Raw genomic sequence first — 24,137 nt, forward strand, 5'->3', positions numbered from 1 at the left:
TATATCAATTTACCTTCAAAACAAATAAGAATTAGTCAAGTTAGTTCATAATTCAACTTTCATGCTTTTTCACCAAATAACCTTAAGTTTAATGCTTTTGACTATATAGTAGAAGTGATTTTAGTACTTAAAACATGATAAAGTACAAGTTTATCAACATCCACGTCCTCATTATCAGATATCTCAAAACCCGCATATTTGCAGTCTCCACACGGAACTCTGCCGATCACTGCAGATATTACCTGACTTTTTTGTAGATTCAACTTTAGATGGATCTTCTCATTTAAATCTTCAACGAACATACCTCAGACAAATATACATTGCTCTTTTTTCCCCTTTGAAGTTCAATCCGCCTACACCTATAATTTTAGAACCATTGTAATATCGATGAACGAATTTGATCCATTTTATGCAAAAAACAAAAAATTAGAGAGTATATTATGGCTCAAAATAAGGATGAGATAAACAACAACAAAAATTGCGAGTGATAATATGTGACAGTGGGTGAAAATAATGAAAGGAAACACAACGTAAATATCAAATACAGAAATGGCGAAGGTGAGAATGAAACAGTGAGCAATTCATTCTCGTAGCCGAGAGGGGGTATATGTACAGAGTTTGAGACTGGTTAGGTACGATGGATGGTCAGGATTTAATCAAGTTGTATGAAACATGGAAGGTGTCAGGGTAGGACTAGTCCTAGATATGAAGCATACGTGATTATTCTCATATGGATCAGTTAGGACCAGTCTCTTACAATTTTAGTGTTTTAAGTGTTAGTAAGCTGAGGTGGAGAGGTAAAGGGAGTGAGTGGCGTTAGAGTGCCTGACGACACTAGTGGCGTCAGTGTGCCAATGACGGAACTAGACTCGTTGGCCAATGTAACATGACCGAATGTGAGAAGCTTATATGGAGGTTGGTCCCGTAAGGATATCTGACGTCACTGATCCCGTACAATCAACCTACGTGTTTAACTGCATTAGTTTGGCTAAACTTATCAGATGTGTTTTAACTAAGCATATCTTTTAACAAACGTTCTTAGATGGTGCTTTTGCCGTATTTATTTAGGGAATGTAAAGCTGATATTGTTGTTTCTAAACGAACATATGATGCGAGATCAAATCTCGTTTTATCCCTACCTTTTACCAAGCATAGTATGTCCGGCGCGTTTATGTGTGCAAGCGTGTTCTTCAATGACATGAATGAACTATTTACTGGTTGAAATTTGAAAGGTTTCACATATATCAATTACCTAAGGTAAATATATATATGATCTTATGAGTGCCAGACGAACAAAACAAATTACGATACACGGTAACATTTTTTAATGTAATATATATATTAATTATACCAATACACTCACGAATTAATTCTCAACTTACAAGGCTCGAGAATTCAAATTTAGTATGTAATAGAGTTTCAATACATTTGGGGAAAAGTCCTCGTTGTTTAGTACTAGGTTTAAATCCTACAGGTGGTGCCAACTTTGCTTCAAGATCCCTCTTCTAATTTTTAGTTCAACATATAGAGGTATGACTGCATCTTAATGCACCTGATGATCTTGTCAATGATCTCACAGCTCTGGCGTCAACAACTTTGAAACCTTGTTCCCTGCTATAATTCGGCTTTGGGACACGTCCACCTTTTGTTACATCGAAGGAAGCTCCATTTTCAAAAGCGTCCCTCACTGAATGAAATTCCCATCTGTCCCCATTTGTATTACTACTTTTTCTCCATGTTACCTACACACATTATATAATTAGCAAAATTAAAGCACTAGTAAAACCATTTCATATACACACAAATACCTCATTAATAATTAACTATAGTTGATATAGAATTGCTAAGATTGTTCACCTCCTTACTCCCCGATTTCGGTGCTATGAAGAGGTTAGCTTCGCTTTTAAGGCTAGGTCCCATGCTTCCTCCGATGGCATATTGCAGCCATCCCTGGTAAAGATTGTTGGCTACATGTGCATATCCATGGCGGATCCTACAACGTTATTTTATTAATAAAGACAAATTAAAATTGTCTAATAGATTTAGATGTTTATATTTTAACTTGTTAATTAATCAATTAGCTAGTTACCTTGGCATGCGCTGGTTGCAACTAGGTCCAAAATGGTTGTACACAACAGTAACCTTCATGTTCTGGTCCCTCACATACCCATCGTCATGCCCAAGAAGCATAACCTTGTCTTGGTCTCTGAACCAGTTGTTGGATACAGTCACATTAGTGGAACCACGCGTGACATCAAGAAGACCATCTTGGCAATCATAAAGGGTATTATGATCAATCCAAATATTTGAAGCAGTAACCAATCTGATTGCATCCCCATCTACTTGGCCCAAAGGAATTACCTTTCCATTTGGACCCATCACCATCCCAGGGGCTTGAGCTTTGCAATTATGAACCCGAATTCCATGGATGATTACATTGGTGGCCTAGAAACAAATTCATAAGCATGAAAACAAAAATTTATAATTTTGTTGTGCAAGTTGAAATTAGTTTGGAGTTGGTGATTATACCTTTGAGATCATCAAGCATGCATTATCAAGAATGTGGACGTTGACACCTCGACCATCAATGGTGGTGAAACTACTAATGAGAAGGGGTTTTCCGAGTCTAATGTGCATGTCTCTTTGGAATGTGATCCACACTTTACCTTGAATCACAGAAGCTCCATACCTCAAGGTGCCAGGTCTGGGGTTTATAGGGTCATCAGTGGGGTCAGTAACTTTATAATGCATGAGGTCCTTACCAATGTTGTTCATCATCTTGCCAGCATAGCCAACGGAGCATGTGGCTAGTTGAGGCCGATTTTTCCTCCATTCTGGATTCGGTCTCCAGCATCGATCGATGACATTCATTTTCATTCCAATTACCTTGGATTTCTTGGCAGAACTAAGGTTTGGAGTGAAAATGGTGGCAATAACAATAGCTAAAAGAAAGCGCCTGAGGATGGAATTGGTACCCTGACAAGCCATGATGCAGGGTACTTGTTCTTGGTAAATTCGAATTACAGAGAAAAGAGAGATAGGAAAAGAAAACGTTTTTGCTGCTTGTTATTGGAGTAATAGTAGAAGTATGAGGAATGATTATATAGGTTATAGCGGTTTCGAATTGCATGGAGTTAGTTGAAGTTGTTTTGTGAAGCTATGGCCAAGGGAGTGTCCCATTGCAAAGAGAAGCTATGAATAGAAATAAGTAGGGAGGTTTAGCTAGTTTTGATTCTAAACCTCAAGTTGTGATAACTAGCTAAATTTGAGCAATAACTATAGAAAGCAAAGGAGGAATTCTAATATATATGCTCTAAATATAATATTTCCAATGCCTGAAATTAAATTTAAAATTTCTTAAATTATATTTTTAATTTAATTTAGTGACTTGTACATACATGGTTATGCATTATATGTACATGTCATGTCTTTATTGGATAAATGCATCACTCTCATCATACAGAAAAAATATATATATCCCAAGGAAAAGCGGCACGAGATATCTAGGTTAATTTGTTTTACGTTAACGAAATGATTACTCCTAACGTTTACATTTATATAACTGTTATATTTATAATTTAGGGTGAGATTCATCAATTGTTAAATAAATAAAAATTTTAAACCCTGTCAATATTTCATAATAACTAAATAAAAAATTTCAATTTTTTATAAACATTTAGTCGTGAACATGTTAATTTGGGTACATAATTGTTCTGCATAAAGAACAACAGTTTCCGTTAATTACAATTTTGTGACCATTTAGTGTGAATTAATTGATATAATATTTCGAATTGTTTAGTTCTTTCATGAAAATGCTAAATTTTTAGATAAGAGGGTTGCATTTTGAGAGTCACACAGTACATTAGTAGGTTCCTTACGAAACCCGGTTCAGTTCCAATACCATTTAATCATATTGCTTCCTTAATTGTTTTAATGAGAGACACATATTTGTTGAAAAGGCTACAATATGTTAAAAGACTTGATTTCCAACTCATCACATTTCCTCCTATAGTGAAAATAAAGCCGGTTAGTGATCTTCTTTTATCAAGATGAGTACCATAATTAGAGTCACAGAAACCAATTATTTCAAAATTATTCGAATTTTCAACAAAATAATTCAGGCAATGATTTACAAACCTATTCAGTTATATCTCAACAATCATTTCACAGTATTTCAATGTTTCTTACATGGTTTACTCATGTATCTACGGACTACATTAATACCATATGCAATATTTGGCTTGGATCCTATCATGACATACATTAAACATCCCACAACATTAGAAAAGTCACATTGGACGTGTATTTTACTTCTTAAAGAAATTGAGCTCCATTAATAGCTTTTAGCCTGAAGTGTCTACCCAATCGAACACTAACTGACTTTAAGAATTGTTTCACATATTCAAACTGGGATATAGTGAACTTTCTTTCCTCATTGATCCTTTAGATGCCCATGCCAAAAATTTTCTTGGCTGGACCAAGAAAATTCATCTCAGATTCCTTTTCAAACATGTTCTTTTGAATTTATTTCATTAAGTTTTTTGAGGCAATAAACATATCGTTCATGCTCCGAACTCGACGGATGTCCTTGCCCAACCAGTCCAAATGACTACCTAACAAGACCACCATCACTTAGCACTTAGAGCACATAACTCCCTTGTAAACATGTCCCCTCGCATTTCCAATGCACGAAATGACCTTTACCCGTCAGGGATCACGCAACCTCACACCATAGTAAGGCCCTCAGGGAAAAAACGATTATGAGATTACACCTGACGTGCTTGGAGGGAATTCCCTCCACCCGACGTTTTCACTTCACCTCAGATTCATCTTCTCCATCGCATACCTTTACTATTACTCTGCTGAAATCACTCTCCAAGCCATAATCGAGCCCAAAAACTCCACCCTCTTTCATCCTTAGCTAATCTAAGGCCATCACAGTGACTCTCAAGAGCTATGGTCTATACCATTGTCTCTTTTATCTCGGTCAGATCAACATATTTCACTCTTACGGGATACAGAAGCTCATTCTCATTATCTGACAAGTTAAGTACACATATATAAGTAAGTAGAAAAAACAATCATTACCCAATGGGTGCAGCTCAGTTGGTAATTTGGCGCTGAGTTAGTGGGGTTGGACATGTGTTCGATTCCTGCTGAATGCATTCTTGGGGAGGGGGCTGAACCTTTAGCCATCACTGCTCCCCCGCACTCCGGATTAGTCCCATAGCCGGCTCAAAGAGTCGAAGCTCGTGGGGATACCGAAGGGAGCCAACTCGCCTCAAAGAGGTAATTAGGGTTGGGTAACTCCAAAAAAAAAAAAAAAAAAACAATCATTATGCAATTGTTTAAAGTACACGCAATAATCAAAACTAATTCTTTTTTTTTGGAGAAAAAATCTAATTCTAATAAAACTCTTGGACAATACAAAATCATCAAACCTCATATATCATTGTCTAACTGCTTATTTCACACCATAGAGGGACCTCATCGAGAGGCAAACTTTGTTTTCTGTCCCCTTCGTAATGAAGCCGTTTGGTTGCTCCATAAAAAATTGTTCTTCAAAGTCGTCACACAAGAAGGCAATCTTGACATCCACTTATTCTAATTTAAATTTATAAATCACAATAACCGAAAATATGAACCTGATAGATGTTTAACCATTGAGGAGAAGACCACACTAACCAACCGGGCTTTTGTCTTTCGCACGTAGACCAACCAACCTTTAATTGAAACGCCTTTTTTTTTTTTTTTGTAAATTTGAAAAGCCTTTTTTTAGTGCGTACTCCAATACTTTTTGGCCCATACATATATTTTCTCAGTAACTCAATCCAGCGTCTTTGTAGTACTCACGACGCTAATATTATGTTGAGTACCCCCGGTTTTTGGAAAAACCTAAACGGTAAATTAAACGTTTTAATATTAGGACTTTAATAAATCGTCGTTTAAACTTTAAAATTTGATCATTAAATAATTCATAACTTTTTTAAATTAAGACAAATTCCCTCCTACTTTAGTTTTTAATATGCTACGAAGTATTTGAGTTGAAAATAAATAAATAAAATAATGAGTTATACATCAATAATATGAAAAAAAATTAAAATAATGTTCAAAATTTAAATTTATAATTTGCTAAAAGCCTAAAATGAAAACATATAAATTGCACGTTCAAAAATTATTAAAACAATATATTCTTTAAGCATTATATATATATATATATATATATATATATATATATATATATATATATATATATATATATATATATATATGGGGAAGGATATACTAACCACCAAAAAAGTTTACAATCTTTACAACTAATCTAATTACTAATTTAACGGTTATAATTTATTGAAAATTTTTGGACAACATTTATTAATTAATTATTAATTTTTCATAAATTATAACCGTTAGATTGACGAAAATCAACAGTGATTAGATTAGTTGTTGATCGGACCAAATACGGTATGGATAGCCCAATACGTATTAAGCCCAAATCACACACGGTTGAGACTCCTTCGGTAGTTTCTGGTCTGGGCCTGGTATTGCAGTTGGGGTGAGCCTGAGTTCTTTGTCCTTTGTCCTTCAAGTTGCACCAAATGGGGGTACCTGCGAAGACACTCTGATGCTTAAGTCAGTATCAGAGGCAGGTGTTTATGTTGTGAAAGTAAATGATGATCGTACCTTGGTGATACATCATGTGTTTATATAGTAGTTGAGATGTGTGCTTGAAGGATGCCTTTCTTCATGGTGAAGGCAAAGGTTCCTTGGAGCCAACGTAGTGTGGCTGTCATAGTTTAAATGTTGAGGAGCTTGCCGCCACGGTGTCTAGTAGTAGAGTTATGGCGAGCTGGAGCTGTCCGTTGCTTACTGGTGTGAGGGTGCAGTGGTGTTGCCTTGGCCCTTAAGTTTACTGTCTGTAGAAGGTATCCTGTTACGAGGTGAGTAAGTACGTCTTGCATGCCGCGATAAGGTCATCGCGCCTTGTATGACGCGATATGGTCATCGTATCCGTACCTGTCCTTTATGCCTCATTCTGAGTCCTTAATGGATTTGAGCTTCCATGTGTTATTGGGTCCTGATTGGGCCTATACTATATCCGGATCAGTTGTAAAAGTTGTAATTTTCTTTTGTGGTAAGTATATTATTTTCCTATATATATATATATATATATATATATATATTGCTATTATTGTAGACATTTTGTAGGCTGACGGCTAAGACCTGACTAAAATTTATGGGACGTTCTCTTGGTTTGTAAGTTTGTTATATGTTTCCCTCGCTATCAAGCTTAAATTTTCTCTCATTTTAAATGCAAGTTGCAATCAATGTAGATTGTGGGGTTCTATCTTTTCAAACTTCCCATAAAAAATATATACACGTACTTCATTAAATTTTTTATATACAATAAAATTAATACTTTTATTTAGTTAAATAATAAAAAAGAATTAAAAAACAACATATTTAAAGGAAAAGTTCACCAATATCCCTGTGGTTTACTTCAGAATCACTTATGCCCCTATGGTTTGTAAAAAGGGTATGCTTTTTATCACATATACCCCTGTGGTTTCTTATTTTTTACAAAACACAGGGGCATATGTGATAGGAAAAAAACCACAGGGACATAAATGATTCTGAAGCAAACCACATGGGCATTCGTGAACTTTTCTCTTAAATCAATTATTAAAAAACTGTTCAGGCGAACTAAAATACGACACGGTGGTCAGAAAAAGATAAGATATTTAACATAGCAAGAGTTACTCGTCCAATTACCATAAAAGAGAAAGCTATGGGTAGCATGATCTAAAACTGCAAAAGACAATAGAAGATGCGGCGACTAGTAGCTTTGATTACCAGGTTGGCTTGGACAAAGACAGTGTTATAATTATACTATAATCAATTAGCATCCGACAAAATTAGGACAGTAAGTTTGAATTATGACAACAACATGTCCCATTATTAATTTGTTGTCCTCTATCCGATGAAAAGGTGTATTCGTATGTATGGTATATTCCACAACTCTACTTTAATTGCATCCGGAGAAAATTGGAGTCGCATTAGTTAGAATTATGATAGTTAAAATTTTGATTTATCATTATGATTTTATGTTTTTATAATTTTTTTCATCAAAATAATTTTATTAATATTACAAACGTTTTTATATTTTTATAATTTTCTATCTCTCTTTTAATTTTATATAAAATTTCGATTTTAACTATTTTGGCTAGAAGCCTAGCGAGAGAAGAATCGAGAGTATCAGTGTGTGCTTACGAGGAAGGATAAAGATGAAGCCTACAGGAGGAGATCAAGTTGAACACTTGTGCTCATTTTAGTTACCAAATTGCAACACATCGTCGCCGATTTTTTGTCTGTTTCGTAGGCTGCTGATCGGTGGATTGGAATATGCTGCTCTAATGTAGCTTTCTCTTATCCTTTTTTTGCTGGGTGACTTATCCTAACGTCAGTAAGTCCGATATCCTCTGTATTTGCCAAGAGGCCCAACCATTAGTCCATATCAACAATGAGCCCCCCACCCCCCAAAAAATACCATATTTACGAACGACCCCATCTTTTTTCTTTTTCTTTTGTGGGTACGTCCCCATATTTTTTCTTTGATAAATAAGGATTCTTTTTAAAAGGGAAAAAAAAAAAACTGACTAGTGTAGTTTCAAATAAAACAAATTTTTTGACAGGAGACGACATGGGCCAGCAATGCTGCAGGCACAGGGACCGTTCTTTTGGAGCATGAACCCTGACGTCTTTGGAGACAAGGTTCACCACGGCTATGTGGAAACACCCAGGAGAGGATGCTAATTGTTATGCATTATTCTCCATTTTGTTTTTCCCGTCACCTAATTGAACTTGGCCAATATAATGGAGTGATTCATGGAGGCATAGCTCATTTATTGCCAAACTCTACACCGTACATTCTGTACTTCTGTCACAAAGCTCACGTTCTTGAGTCTTTTTTTACGCTCACCTTGTGGCCTGAACGCAAAAAAAAACAAGTGTGAAATGGAAGGATCGTTCCACTTTGGGAGCACATTTTCAGTGCAACGTTATCAAGAAAGAAAGAAAAAATATATTAGAAGAAATAATCATAAAATATTTAAAAAAAAAATTGAGAAATGAGAGGAGAAAATGGTTATACATCATAACCATACATGCTATCAAATTGAGTTTAAAATATTTTACACACTTTCTCAATACAAAATGTCTAAAAGCAAGGATTCGACATGAGATCGAAGGTCCCAAATGATGAAACGAATGAGAATTTTTTTTGTCTTCATTATTACAAGATATCCTTGTTTCTTTCGGTATATTCTAATTTTCGTTGAAATTATTGAAATTTCTTCTTTCCGCATAGTGCTCTGCAACCACATTTCAACACATTTATCATCTTCAGTCGCAATTGATTTGAATCTCATGTCTCCTCCAACATTTTAGTCATATTCATGAACACAACATTTTAGTCATATATATAAGAGAGGATCAACTTACATCGGTGTAAGAATAATAAATCTTACACTCAATATTAACCGTTGATTTCCGTCAATCAAACGGTTAAGATTGACTGTGTTATTTTCATTAATTAATTATTAATTTTCAATAAATTACAATTGTTAGATTTACAGAAATCAACGATTAAAATTGAGTGTAAGATTTATTATTCTTATACAGGTTTAAGAAGATACTAACCTTATATATATATATAGACAGATTCTTTTTACACCAGTGTAAGACTAACAAATCTTACACCACATCTCAACGTACCGTTGATGGACGGAAATCATCGGTTAGTATTTGTAGTGTAATTAATGATTAATTAATATTAATTAATTCGTATGACTTCCTAAATTATAACCGTTGGATGTACGAAAATCAACGATTGAGATGTGGTGTAAGACTTATTAGTTAAGTCTTACACAAGCGTAAAATGATCCTGATATATATATATATATATATATATATATATATATATACATATATATATATATATAGGGTCAGGATTATTTTACATCAGTGTAAGTTACACTCTCAATCTTGTCCACTGATCCCACTTATATCTAAGGGTTCAAATTTTTTAGTAACGTGAGCCATTGGATACAAGTGGATCAATGGTCAAGATTGAGTGTAAGACTTCTAACTCTTACACCGGTGTAAGAATATCTTGCCCCATATATATATAATATATATATGGGTCAGGATTATTTTACATCAGTGTAAGTTACACTCTCAATCTTGTCCACTGATCCCACTTATATCTAAGGGTTCAAATTTTTTAGTAACGTGAGCCATTGGATACAAGTGGATCAATGATCAAGATTGAGTGTAAGACTTCTAACTCTTACACCGGTGTAAGAATATCCTGCCCCTATATATATATATATATATATATATATATATATATATATATATATATGAGGTAGGATCCTTTGACACCAGTGTCAAATTTCAAATTTGACACCTCATCTGATAGCCGTTAGATCAAAAAAGATCAACGACTCTGATTTGTAAGCATGTGACACCATTGATCTTTTTTGATCTAACGGCTATCAGATGAGGTGTCAAATTTCACTGGTGTCAAAAATTCTTACCCCTATATATATATATATGAGATATGTTATTCTTACAACCTTTTTTTTTACAACCTCTTACAACCATATCTTAACACCGTTGATTTCCGCCAATCAACGGTTATGATTTTCGCAGATTAAACTCATTAATTAATTATTAATTCACAATAAATGATAACTATTGATTGGCGGAAATCAACGGTGTTAAGATATGGTTGTAAGAGGTCGTAAAAAAAAAAGATTGTAAATATAACCTTCCTATAGGTACATATATATATATATATATATATATATATATATATATATATATATAAAGTGGGAGAATTTTTTTGACTCTAGTATAAGATCAAAATGTCTTACTCCTCATCTCAGCTGTTAATTTTCATTTATATGATGGTTGTAATTTATTTAAAATTAATAATTAATTAATAGATATAATTCAATAAATTATAACCATCACATGGATAAAAATCAACATCTGAGATGAGAAATAAAATTTCTTAATCTTATACCGAAGTCAATTATATATATGGGTAAGATTATTTGACACTGATATCAAAGTTTGAAATTTAACACTAAATTTTAATCATTAATTTTCATTAATGTTATGCGAAACTACAGTTCTATATATCCTGTGAATGTGCGAATATTATTTGCTGTTAAGGACCTACTCCTCACTCAACTACGTTCAGTTCAGTATATTCTGTTATCATAAACAAAATAGTACGGAAAAAACAGTACTATAATGTCAACACTTTATTGACATCTTCTGTCCGTTTTAATTTCGTTGATACCATAAAAACATAATGTTTTAAGGGTTAGGAACTAGGACTACGTGAAATAATAATAATAATAATAGTTATAAGGTAAATACATCCGTCCTTTAACAGGAAAAGGAAGACTATTCTTGCTGATACATGAAAAACTATGCTTGCATTCTTTTTAATTTTTTTTCTTTTTATAATGGAGCCCACCAAAATATATTAGTGCAGAAAAAAAAAATTATTGTCGTATTGCAGAAAGCATATATTCCCCTAATAATAATAATTGATGCAGCAGAATTTCTTATGTTTGGTACAATGTCAACATGGTTTCCAAGTTCAACATCATCTTTTCTCCATATTCTCGTGTGTCATATTAACCATTGTCTCTTGGAAAGTCTAAAACCCCAATTTCGCTAAAGAAATAGGCAGTGAGCGCACATGTAAATAGATAACACACGGCTGATTAACCAAATTGCTCATTCTTTACAAACTTTTTATCAATTTGCTTCACTTTTTAAATAGTATGCCAATTTGTTCATATTTGATCTAAACCCTAAATCTTAATATTAAACTTGAATTTTGTTTTAGATTAAAAATTATTATTAAATTTATTAAGTCAAATAATAATTAAAATCATAAATAATACTTAATTGTATGGCGCAATCTTCTTAATCCTTAAATATTCAAAAACGTCATTAATTATTTTCCTTTCAGTCCAAAAAATTCAATCCACTTGATTTTATTTTTAGATAAATAAGAAAAATAAAATAAAATCAATAATTAATTATTATTTTTGAATTTGCATCAATTTTAAAATGTGATTCTTATTTATACGGTGATATTTTAATATCCTGGAAATTTAAAAATATAAAATATATAATAGTGATAATTTGACTATTGAATTTTTTTCCTTTTTGTCAAAAAAATCCAATCCACTTAATTTTTTTGGTAAGTAAGAAAATTGGAAAAAAAATAATTAATAGTAATAATAATATAATTATTGATGATAATAATATGATTATACAATAATATTTTGAAATACCAATAAATTCAAAAATATCAAATTTATAATTGATAATTATTAATTTTTTCTTTACTTATTGGCCAAGAAAAAAGAATTGAGTAAATTGAATTTTTAATTTTTGGAAATTCTTTATTAATTTTTTTCATTATTGTTAAGAAATTTATGGTTATTGATTTTTTATTTATTCCATTATTTTGTTAATTTAATATTTTTTTATATTTATTCGAGTAAATATTAGATAACAAATGAAATTATGCCACATTTATAATTTATTTTTAATATAGATTTATCATTTCTTAAGTAACTTGAGATAACCTTATATCCGACCACCCTAAAACAATGCCATTTTTTGTGTTAGGAGAATTAATGAATGTTATTTTGAAAAAATTCATATATGGGTTTTTTTCTTCGGTCAATGTAGATAACTTATAACTTATCTACAGTGAGCCCAAAACGACGTCGTTTTGAGATGAAAATAAGGTATTTTGTAATTATAATTTATTTCAGGGTTATAATAGTCTTTTTCATTATAATTTTTTAATTTTTCAATCCAAAACGACGTCGTTTTTGGAGCGAATGTAGATAACTTATTTACATTTACTTTAGAAACATCATTTATTAATTCTCCTAACATCCCAAAACGTCATAGGTTTGGAGTGACCGGATATAAGATCACTTCAAGTGACTTGAGAAATATTTTTATCTTTTAATATAGGGTATATGGAAAAATTAATATATAATTTAAAAAGTAAATCAATCATTAAATTTCTTGAAAAAAAGAAAAAATTGGTCAATCAACGAAGATAACTTTGTCTCACAATATTAATGTAATCATGTAATTTGGAATATGCAGGGACTCACATGGGGTTCACTTGAGAATGTCTGTCGCAAGAGAGAATATGCCTAACAAGTGGTAAGAATACTCAATTCTTTTTTCTTTTTTCTGTAAATAGAATACTCAATTCTTGTTATATGCAAATTGCACACTAAACCCAAAAAGTACAATAAAATTAGAACCGAGAATATTCACTAATATTAAATTCATTTTCGCGTCTTGTTTGGTAATTTCAGGAGGCTCACACCTCCTTTAAAACCACCAGCTTAAACCTCTCCCACTCCAAACAAAACGAGAGAGAGAGAGAGAGAGAGAGAGAGAGATGTCGCCCTCTTACTGCTTGAAGGAGAGTAAACCATGTGTGGGTTGGGTTGAGAAATACTTCAATGATTGTCTATGCAATATCAAAGATGAAATCTCGTTCGGCTTCGGTTTCATCAGTCTAATATGTTGGGGAATCGCAGAAATTCCTCAAATAATCACCAACTTTCGCACTAAGTCCAGCAATGGAGTCTCCCTAGTCTTTCTCCTCACTTGGGTCGCCGGGTTCGTCAAATTTTTGCCATTTATTAATTCATTTATATAATCACAGTACTCTGTATTTTACACGCTCTCCCCACACTACCGTTCCTTCATTTTCTGTTCATTTTAACGAAATCTCTTTGGCCACTTTTAGTACAACAATAATTAGTCTAACAGTTGTTTTCTTAAATTATTTGGATGCAGCGACATATTCAACCTGGTGGGTTGTCTTCTCGAACCAGCTACGGTATGTGAATTTGAACCATATGTTATATATAATATGCTAAAATAATTCGTCTCTGTTATTGGGTGGCCTTCGTCTCTGTTATCAAAATATATATTGTCATTTACACGGTTGCTATTTTTGTTCTTTAGTGCTTTAAGTCTATAATTTTATATATGTACTGTACTTAAACATTGTGATTGTGGACTTACTTTCTTTTCGTTTTGGTATTTTGTTTTTCTTCTTGCTTTTTTGGACGGCTGGAAATGCAGTTGCCAACCCAATACTACACAGCTCTGGTAATTAAAATCCAAACATTAATTTCCTCTGTATGTATATTATTCTCTTTCTTTCTTTTTTCTTTGGGCTTACTGGTCTTATAAATTGGATTTTAAAATACGTGATTATGAAACATTTAATTCTGTTTAGTGTTTCAAATTAAAACTTCTGATCCTTCAAATATTTGAAATCATGGTCCATTAACGCAAACATAATATTTGAAGATTTAGTTGCAAGATTAGAGTGGGTTCAATCACCAAAATATATAAGGGAAGCCGTGTCCATATACTCAAAGCCAACTCATTGAGAATATCATTTACTTACTTCTTAGACTTATTCTTTAACAAGAAAACAAAAAATAAAACTTGTCTCATTTTTTCTTCTTCTTTTTCCCTTTTAAAAAAGGGAATCGTAAGGAGAAGGAAAGTTTATAAATTGTATAAAATAGTAACTCTAATCCTGTGTATTGTACGAATATTTTAAATTCAAAGTAAGATTTGATAATAGATATTTGTGGCTTTTTGACCCTTTAATTTTCCCTTTTTTAAAATAACAATTATCAGTATGTCCTCATTTTTATACTATTTACAAATTTGACCTTTTATTAAAACTTAACATCAATCTGTCCCTATTTAACCGTTAACTTTTTGATGTAATCAATAATATGGTTCTTGTAATCGATTACATAGCTCAAATTTACCATAAAACTTCGGAATGACGTAACTTTTGGCTCGAAGGTTCGAACTAGGTGTTTTTTTATTCAACGTAACTTTTTGAGATCTACACGCTGGAATGATTACTTTTTAGTATTGGAGCACAATGAAGCATTTTTTTGAAAAAAATTTGACTAAAATAATCACCTGATTCGAGCCCGACGCCAAAGTTATGATTTCCAAAATTTTACGGTAAAATATCTCAAATTTAGTGTCATAGTAAGTCTAGTGATACCACCAAACCCCTCCTTAAGTCTATATTGTGAATATATGATCATAGAAACTCCTTTGATTCAAAAAATCTCATGAAAAAAATTTATATGGCTCCGTTCACTGATATAATCTATTACCGTATACTGATATAATTGATTACATGGTCCAGTTAACAGTTAAACAGAGCAGATTGATGTATAATTTTGGTAAGAGGGCAAAGTGATAATTTGTTATTTAATAAGGGACACAATGATCAAAAAGTCAGATATTCGCAATCAACTGTAGAGGTCTTTACCAGGCAGCTAATTTCTTATTTTTTTTATGTTTTATTACTGATCAGAAGATACATACATATAAAAATTAATTATTACGTATACCAAATTATAAATTAGAGTCATAAAAAATTATGTCCACATCAGTTTACTTAAAAAATAAAATTTAATCTTATTATTGTTACGTATAACGTAATTTACTATTATTATTGTTATTGTTTCCCGTAATTATTTGTTTTACATTTTGTAACCTATTAACATTGTAACCTTCACTTGATATTAATGGCACTTGTTATTGTGATTGACAGCTTTACACTATCAGTACGATCGTATTAGTGCTACAAAGCTTCTATTATGACTACATCTATAAATGGTCCAAGCGTCGTCACCAGATCAAAAACGAAGAGGTACATTTCCAATTACTAATGCCCGGTTCTGCTAATCAAGATTGAAATTCATATGCAGTGATCTTTTTTGTTTCAAATTACTAGATTCCTTAAATTAAATCATACTCTCAAATTACCAGATTCATTACAATATTATGTTAATAGGCTCATGAAGAAGAGAAAAAACCATTGAAACCGAAACCAGGCCACGAATGTGGGATTCCAATACAAAATGGCAGACCCGAAGCAACACCTCGACGGGAGTATTACTATACGTACGTACCCATGTTGTTACTTGTCATGCTAAGCTATAATTTCATAGCACTCTTAATCTATGAAGCACCGATACTCCGATTTTGTTTTTCCAACGTATCCGATACTATCGGAAACGTATTGTATCGTATCAACGAATTAATGGTCGTACCGAGAACGTATTTGGAACGTATCGAAAACGCCGTGTTGGAGTCGGTGCTTCGTAGATCTTAATGATTGATTAAGAAATTATCTTAAGTAAATTTTTATTGTTGTGTAAATTAATTAAACAGATCAGCGAGATCATTGGCTGGTATTGGTACTCCACCATTTGGTACCTACATGAGAGCTGCTAAAAGTGGCCCTCCAGCTATGGAATTGAATGATGATTCGTCTTCTGATGACGAGGCATCTCTTGTTCCTCTTACAAAGCCTATACCCATCCCTCGTTCTGTGGCTGTGAGTCTTTCCTTTGCTTACTTCATTGAATAAAATGCAACTGCAGGAACCTATAGAACTTGTAATAATGTTACACAAATACGTACTAAACCATTAAATTGCTCATGCATTATTGTGTACTGTTTCAGGGAATCTATGGAACTTTTCTAGCAGCATCGATTTACTTGCCCATGAGCGGTAATGCTTTGAAAGAGGGATACATTGGATTGAGAGGAAGAAAACTAGTCTTGCAGGTATAACTAGGAAGTGGTACCGGTACCTTAACACACTCTTATAATCATTTCTACAGTGTTTGGTCGCTTTGTATAATTGCACTTGCTTGCTGCTACTTACTAGAACTCATCACAGGAGCACCACACACACAGTGTTTTGGGTCAATGGTTAGGATGGGTCATGGCTGCAATCTATATGGGTGGCCGGTTTCCTCAAATATGGTTGAACGTATGTGTCAAACTTATTATTATTATTATTTTAGTTTGGAATATTCTTTTACAGTTGGATTCTATTTTATTTTTTGTGCCTTATAATTACTGATAAAAATTTGTTGTGTACGCAATCATTGGCCAGATTCAAAGAGGAAGTGTTGAGGTGATATTTAATCATAATCATTTCTTGCCTTCGAATTATGAAAACAAGTGCACAGATTAACTTGTATATATCTCCACTGATTTATGGATGCTATCACTTTTTATCATATTAGGGCTTAAATCCTCTCATGTTCATCTTTGCACTTATTGCTAACGCAACTTACGTTGGAAGGTTAGAATCTACTCCCTCCCTTTTGCTTCTTACTATTCTGATAAAACTAAAATTAAGTGATCTAACTCCTGTTGTCTGTGCAGCATTCTTGTACGAACTACCGAATGGGAAAGCATCAAAGCTAATATGTCATGGTTGTTGGATGCTATAGTTTGCGTGGCATTGGACCTATTTGTATCCTATATATGCAGTTTTCGATGATGATTTTTAATTTATTGTTATTTTGGTTGATGAGCTACTCTCTCTTAATAAAGTCTTCACTGTAACGCTACTCAAGAGCTATACATATGTTTATGGCTAAAGTTGCTAAACCTTAACAATGACAGATAATATTGCAGTATGTACACTATAGTTACTTTCGGAGGAAAGCGGCAAGTGATGATAGTGATTATGGAGACTACACAGAAGCGGGAAAAACTGCTGTGTCTTGATTTGTGAAGTTGTAACCGATATATACGTTGATTTGAAGAATGGTTACCTTTCGAAAATTGAACCAATAATATTACACTTCTATTCCATTATTTCATTCAGCTATTGGACTAATTAGGAAAAGCGTATATTCGTGCTAAAAAGTGAAATATATATATGACTACCAGTTATCGAAGTTATTAAGTTTATGCATTAAGAACCGTTCACTTTATGAACTATAAACGATTCCAAAAACCATATGATTGCGAAGCGCTACCAAACCAAAAGGCAAAAACCTTCCACTTTTTGTCGCTATCAACAGCTAACAAAGATGGGATTGATCAAGGATTCGTATCAAAGTTATTAAGTTTGTGAAACACGAACCGTTCCCTCACGATTCTTTAATAATATTTACGATTGCTAAGCTCTACAAAATGGTAAAGTGAACGTTAGAGAAGTCTAATTGAAAACTATTGAAGTCACCAATTCACCGTTAAAGTAACCTTCAAATGCGTAGAATTAAAAGAAAGGTCCTGTCTTTTCCTTATCTTCATGATTGTAACACACAAAATAGAAGAAAGAGTAACAAGTAACAAGGGGCAATGGTGGTTGGGCAGGCTACAATGGGCAAGAGGTGGTGTGCACGTAAAAAACTCCGACGTTCAAATCAATATAACCAGGTGAAGTTTGCGTTAGAAGAAGATGCGCATACCTAAATAGTTAGGACCGATCTAGTCCAAATCCATCCAATGATTCCACAACCTTATCATCTACCTACTTGGACTTTTCCTCAATCATATAGCAAAATTCTAAATCTAAGACCCATTAACACATCATGTTGGAGAAAAAATGGTTTATGCTCTATTTTTTTTGGTACGATATATAATATATTTTTATTACATAGGTTTTTGTTGTATAGCAACTCTTCTATAAGATGAAAATTTGGGTTATTTCGTATCTTAGACAACCATCTTATAAATTTTTTGTTGGAAGTAAATGATGATGATTTAACTTTTAATTTATTGTACAATACTTCTAGATTGCACAATAATCATCATACAAACTTTACAAAGCCGATACATATAAAAGATATGTTATTTACACAATAATCATCATACAAATCTTAGACTTTTCAAAAAATCGAAAACTGAAAATCATCCCTGGCTATGACAAATATTATCTTACACTTATTTGCACACCATTTCGTCTTGTACTAAACTTCTAGTTCCAGACATAGGATTACACTCGGCATTGTGAAGATAAATGGCCGGCACGGTCCAAACTGCTATATTTAAAGGTAACACTGGCTCTTTATCACCGTCTCCGAATTCGAAGCAAATACTTTATTATAATCTAAGGGGTGTTTAGTAGGGAGATTATTTTGAAAACCCGAGAAAGTGGGGATGGGATTTTAGGAAGTCATATTTGGTAGCTCATTTTGGAAAAAAAATTCAAAAAAATGATTTTGTTCGGATTTCGATTTGTGTGTATTTTCTAAATCAAAATATCATCGGGAGTGGTAATCTTGGATTCCTGCTCTGTGGGAAAAAAAATTATATTTTTTCTGACAAAAATACCCTTACTATCTTTTCAATTTCTTTATCTCTCTTCCTTTCACTCTCTCTATCATCGCCATTAAAAAAGGATCTTCATCAGTTCCCTCCCGCCATTTGTACCACCCTGTCTCTTTTTCTTCTCTCTGTCTTAGTGTCTTTTGCTTCTTTCTTTTTTCTTTCACTTTTTTCCTTGAAAATTAGCTTTTGTTTCCTGTTACTTTTCAGGGTTAGCTAGAGTCACAAATTCGATCCATTCTTATAACATTCAGACTAGAAAATGGACTAGCTGAGTTGATTCCTAGTTTTTTTATTGCAAATTCAGTTATTTTATGGTCTTGGATGTATAGGATTTTTGGAGGCTGAGGATAGGGGCGTAAATGGGTCAGGCTGGCCTGGCCTAGCCTACTGCTCAACCTACTTTGAGCCTGGCCTAGCCCAGCCTACATTGAAAAGTAGAGTAGGCTTATGCTTATAAGAAAGTCTTTTAACAAATAGGCCATAGGCCCATTTTGTCAAGTCTGGCCTAAAGCCTTGTAGGCTGGCCTATTTAATTTTTAAAAATAAAATAAAATATTTATTTTAGGTGGCAATTAGTATCAACCCTTGTCTTGATGGTGGTTTAAAGATATTTCAACGAATGATATTCTCTTGTAGACTTTATTTCAGCTTTGGTTGACTTAGTAATTGTATTTTTTATTTTCCTCATTTCTTTGACTCTATTCCTCTCTGATATACATTATAGAGATGAGGTATTATGTTGACTCTTTCTTGTTTGTCATTTTTTATTTCTTATGAGAAGTACTAGTGCATGCATGAATGGAACTTTGCTCAGTATATTTTTTTAGTTATTTTTTTTACTATTGTAAAATTTTTAATGCTCACTAGTGAAATTTATATCTCATGTAAAAAAATGCAGCAATTTATGAACACGTTAATTACTTGTAATGTCAAGCGAATATTTTAAAAATTGTTAATTTTTTTTTAAATTTTGTAAAAATATATCACGAGGGAGGCCTACAAGGCCTGTAGACCATATCAGGCTCTCTAATTTTTAAAAATAGGTCGGCTTGGCCTATAAACAAAGCCTTTAGTAGGCCAGATAGGCTGAATATTTTTTCACGTAGGCTTAGGCTAGGAAGACCAAAGCCCAGCCTATTTACACCCCTAGCTGAGGATTGTCGTGAGATTCTTGGATGCGTTGTGAGGTTATATTTGTAAAATCGCCCCACATTCCGAGTAATATTAACAATCAATCAAACATATACTCAGTAAACTTAAGTAAGTAATCCCGGTAATATTTTGGCATACCAAATAACTTTTTGGTCACATTCTCAGGAAATTCACTTTCTCACCATATTCCTAGAAATCATGATTCTCATATTAAAAAAAAAATTCTCACCAAATGCTCCCTAAATTCTAAATAATGTGACTCATGGCCCTAAGCCAATACCTTAGACTATGCAAGCTTATAGATTTACTAAAATAATTTAAAAACTAATCTTATCTTAAATCATGTGTCAAGAAAATGATTTAATAAAATTAATATTGCAAAATTAAATATAATACTTAAGTTGTGATGCCCAAAAAAATTATTACTAAATCGAAGTTAAGACCTATTTTTTTTTACAATTTATATCATTTTAAAAAGAAAATTTAAATTTACACAAATTTAATAATATTGAAGCATAATTGCACCAATAGAGTGTAAAAATGAAAATTCACCTTAGAAGAGTAGCGTATAATTCTCAAAAATAATTTTGAAAAAAGAGAACGTGTACTCTACGTTGTTTTTTTTTTTGGCATGTAACCTAGAGGTATCCTCACTCAACTTCAACTGATCACCTTGTCCTCGAAGTATAGACCTAAAGGTTAACTTCCATTGAAACAGAGGATGTATGGGACCACTATAACCGAAAGAATGATGAAATTAATCCCCCCTTTAAGAGAGAGGCAATTTCTGTCTGGCTCCGAAAAATTCGGAAGAATTGCTTTGGTTAAGAATTTAAATCTTGAGTAAAGCAATTCATCAGGCACTTACTTGCCAAGTGAGCTACATTGTTTTAAAAAACATGCCTTACATTGTTTATGCTTATTTTTTCCGGATTTTCTCAACTTTTTTTTTTGGTCGTAGCCTTTCTCATTTGCTAAACGGAATGTGTTGCTGGCTGGGGACCAAATATTATGAGGAGAAGCCCGGTTTTGATTTTTGCTATAAAAATAGAGGCCCGTAAATCTAATTGGGCTACTCAAAGAATATTAATAAATTATGTACGTATAGAGAATTGGGCTATATAGTCAGACAAAAACTGATTGAGATCAGTTGATTTATTTCTTAAAAAATTGTTTAAAAAATCAATCTCTCTTATTTTGTGGCGGGTTAGTGAATTAATCCTTCTAAAAATTTAAAAAATTATTTATCACATAAACATAAATTAAAATATCAAAAAATAATAATACAACAATGAGTTATGAACTTACCACTACGGTTACAAAACATATAACGTTGAATCTACCAAAGAAATAACTTAACCATAGAGCAAGTAAAAAAGAAACTATTCAACCCGCCCTCATCCCAACACACTCATTTTTTATTTTATTTTGGTAAACAACACACTCATATTTTATACGGGGGGGATTATGTAAATTGATAAATTAATTTATGATTTTATTAATCTCATGTTGCTGAAGAGAAGTTATCTCCAGCTGATTCATACTTTTCAGGATACAAAATATGGAATCGTATCTTGAAAAGTATGTGACTGCAGCGGATAATTTCTCTTTCCTACAGCTGAAGAGACATATTACCTATTAATCTGTGTAACTGGTTAATCTAATTGTAAAGCATATATATATATATATATATAGAGGTAGGATCCTTTGACACCAGTGCCAAATTTAAAATTTGACACCTCATCTGAGAGCCGTTAGATAAAAAAAAAATCAATGGTGTCACATACTTACAAATTTGAATTGTTGATTTTTTTTTATCTAACGGCTCTCAGATGAGGTGTCAAATTTTAAATTTGACACTGGAGTCAAATGATCCTACATCATATATATATATATATATATATATATATGGGAAAATATTTTCTCCTTTTAAAGAAGAAAATTTTTCTCCTACTAGTGACTTAAGCATAAGTGGGTTCCACTTTGAATTTTTTTTCTCTCCACTATTTTGTGGACCCCACTTATGCTACGAGTCACTAGTAAGAGAAAAATTTGCTCCTTTAAGAGAAGAAAATGTTATATATATATATATATATATATATATATATATATATATAGAGAGAGAGAGAGGCTTTCATTTATAATGCGATGCAATCACCATATATTACAACACAACCCAGGTTTCGATTTTGGATTTCATAAGGTAGTGTTTGGTTGAAGGATTTTTAAAATTTCCCAATGCAAATCAACAGTGCAATCCACTTTGCACTTGTTTGGTAGACAGATTTACTCACATTCCCCGGCCATCCCATTTGCATAACATTTTGTCATTTGGTCTCAGATTGCTAGGCTTTGTCACTATTTAGAAACTGATGTGGGAGGTGGTTTTCTGAAAAATAGCTGGCTAATCACTTTTTGACAAAATATCACTGTCCATTATACCCTCTTATAAGCCACCCTCTCATAAGTCAATCTCTGTCCAATTCTTTCATAAGCCATAGTGGGTGATGACCTTAGCTAGTTAGCTTTCCTCATCGCCCATGTGGTCCATTCTTTCAGACTCTCACTCGTGGATCGATCCTCCGGCGCTTTCGTTAAGTCGCTTTGATTGTGAACTTTTTTTTAACTCATTATTATGATTTTATTTTTTATAATATTTTTTTCATTAAAATAATTTTATTAAAATTCTAAATATTTTAATTATTTTTTTACGTTAGAATTTTATATTTTATAATTTTTTATCTCTTTTAATTTTACGTAAATTTTAAAAAGTAAGGATATTTTCGTAATTGTCACGTATTTTCCCATCTATATTTTACCTCAAACCAAACATAGACTTTATAAATCTTATCTAATTTGCCCGGTAAATTTTTTTCAACCAAACAAGTTTTTTTACATTTTCCTACCAAACTCACTTTCCAACCATTTTCCTATCAATTACATTTTCCTAGTATTCAAAAAATTTCTCCTCAACCAAACGCCCCTGATTAAAAAGATTGAAACTTAACATATAGCTCCGTTGCTGTTAGGTAATGTTTGTTTTCTTCATCTAATATCTTTATCTCTGATTGAATCTTCAGCTTCCAGGTTGAAAAGTCGATCGCTTAAAACACAAATATTCCAGCAGCGAAAGAAACAAACATGACCAAAATAGATAGTAACACCTGTCGCTGTTACTTTTGGTGAAAAACAAGGAAATATTAGCCCCTACACAACCAATCCTCATAATGAAATAGAAAAACCAGAGCATGAAATGAATAGCATATATAGATGAAGTTTAAAAAAAAAATTAAATAAATTTAAAGTTTTATTCCTTTTTTATATACATTATTCTTTTCTTTTGCAAAGAATGAGACGTTGTTTTATCCGGGAATTTTGGTAGATGAAATTTTTTTTTATATGAGAATTTCGATTTTCAGAAATATGATGAAAATATTCAGTTTACTATAATATCTGAAAAATTAAAAATTTAGAAAAATTTAATTTCTCATAAATCTTACAAAATACCTTATACCAAATACCCCTGAGTTCTAACCGAGTTTTTAGGGTGTTTGTTCGTCTTCATGGCTACAACATCCCTTTATATTTTTTGTCTGTTGCCCATCATATTCCGCGTTTCCCTCTCTTCCATGTATTGTATATGAGAAATATTTTTCTTATGTCGTTGAAGATAGTTATCTCATGTTATAGACTCATCGAATTTTGTGTCAATTTTTTTCTTCTTT

General features: G+C 32.6%; 2 protein-coding genes across 4 annotated transcripts; one reads left to right on the forward strand and one right to left on the reverse strand.

Moving 5' to 3' along the window:
- Nucleotides 1-1,517: 1,517 nt before the first annotated feature.
- On the reverse strand, nt 1,518-2,946 carry LOC133316680 (probable pectate lyase 4). The gene is made up of 4 exons (XM_061518457.1): nt 2,530-2,946; nt 2,090-2,445; nt 1,858-1,993; nt 1,518-1,742 (listed from the first exon to the last, which is right to left on the reverse strand). Exons 1-4 carry the CDS (start codon nt 2,875-2,877, stop codon nt 1,518-1,520), a joined length of 1,065 nt encoding a protein of 354 aa, XP_061374441.1. The 5' UTR covers nt 2,878-2,946.
- A 10,563-nt stretch (nt 2,947-13,509) lies between these two features.
- On the forward strand, nt 13,510-17,767 carry LOC133316700 (probable vacuolar amino acid transporter YPQ1). 3 transcript variants are annotated; one of them, XM_061518479.1, is made up of 12 exons: nt 13,510-13,746; nt 13,927-13,969; nt 14,218-14,244; nt 15,731-15,829; nt 15,974-16,083; nt 16,354-16,519; nt 16,648-16,752; nt 16,868-16,960; nt 17,087-17,107; nt 17,220-17,278; nt 17,362-17,452; nt 17,605-17,767. In XM_061518479.1, the coding sequence occupies exons 1-12, from the start codon at nt 13,523-13,525 to the stop codon at nt 17,707-17,709; spliced, it is 1,143 nt and encodes a 380-aa protein (XP_061374463.1). In that variant the 5' UTR covers nt 13,510-13,522; the 3' UTR covers nt 17,710-17,767. The 3 variants fall into 3 exon arrangements, with proteins under 3 accessions (XP_061374463.1, XP_061374464.1, XP_061374465.1); XM_061518480.1 differs by having other exon boundaries at nt 16,354-16,516; XM_061518481.1 differs by having other exon boundaries at nt 16,354-16,513; nt 16,648-16,743.
- The last annotated feature ends 6,370 nt before the right edge of the window (nt 17,768-24,137 follow it).

This window comes from Gastrolobium bilobum, unplaced genomic scaffold, assembly GCF_033153095.1.
Source record: "Gastrolobium bilobum isolate Gb01-03AN ecotype WA unplaced genomic scaffold, APGP_CSIRO_Gbil_v1 utg7803, whole genome shotgun sequence".
Taxonomy (NCBI): Eukaryota; Viridiplantae; Streptophyta; class Magnoliopsida; order Fabales; family Fabaceae; genus Gastrolobium; species Gastrolobium bilobum.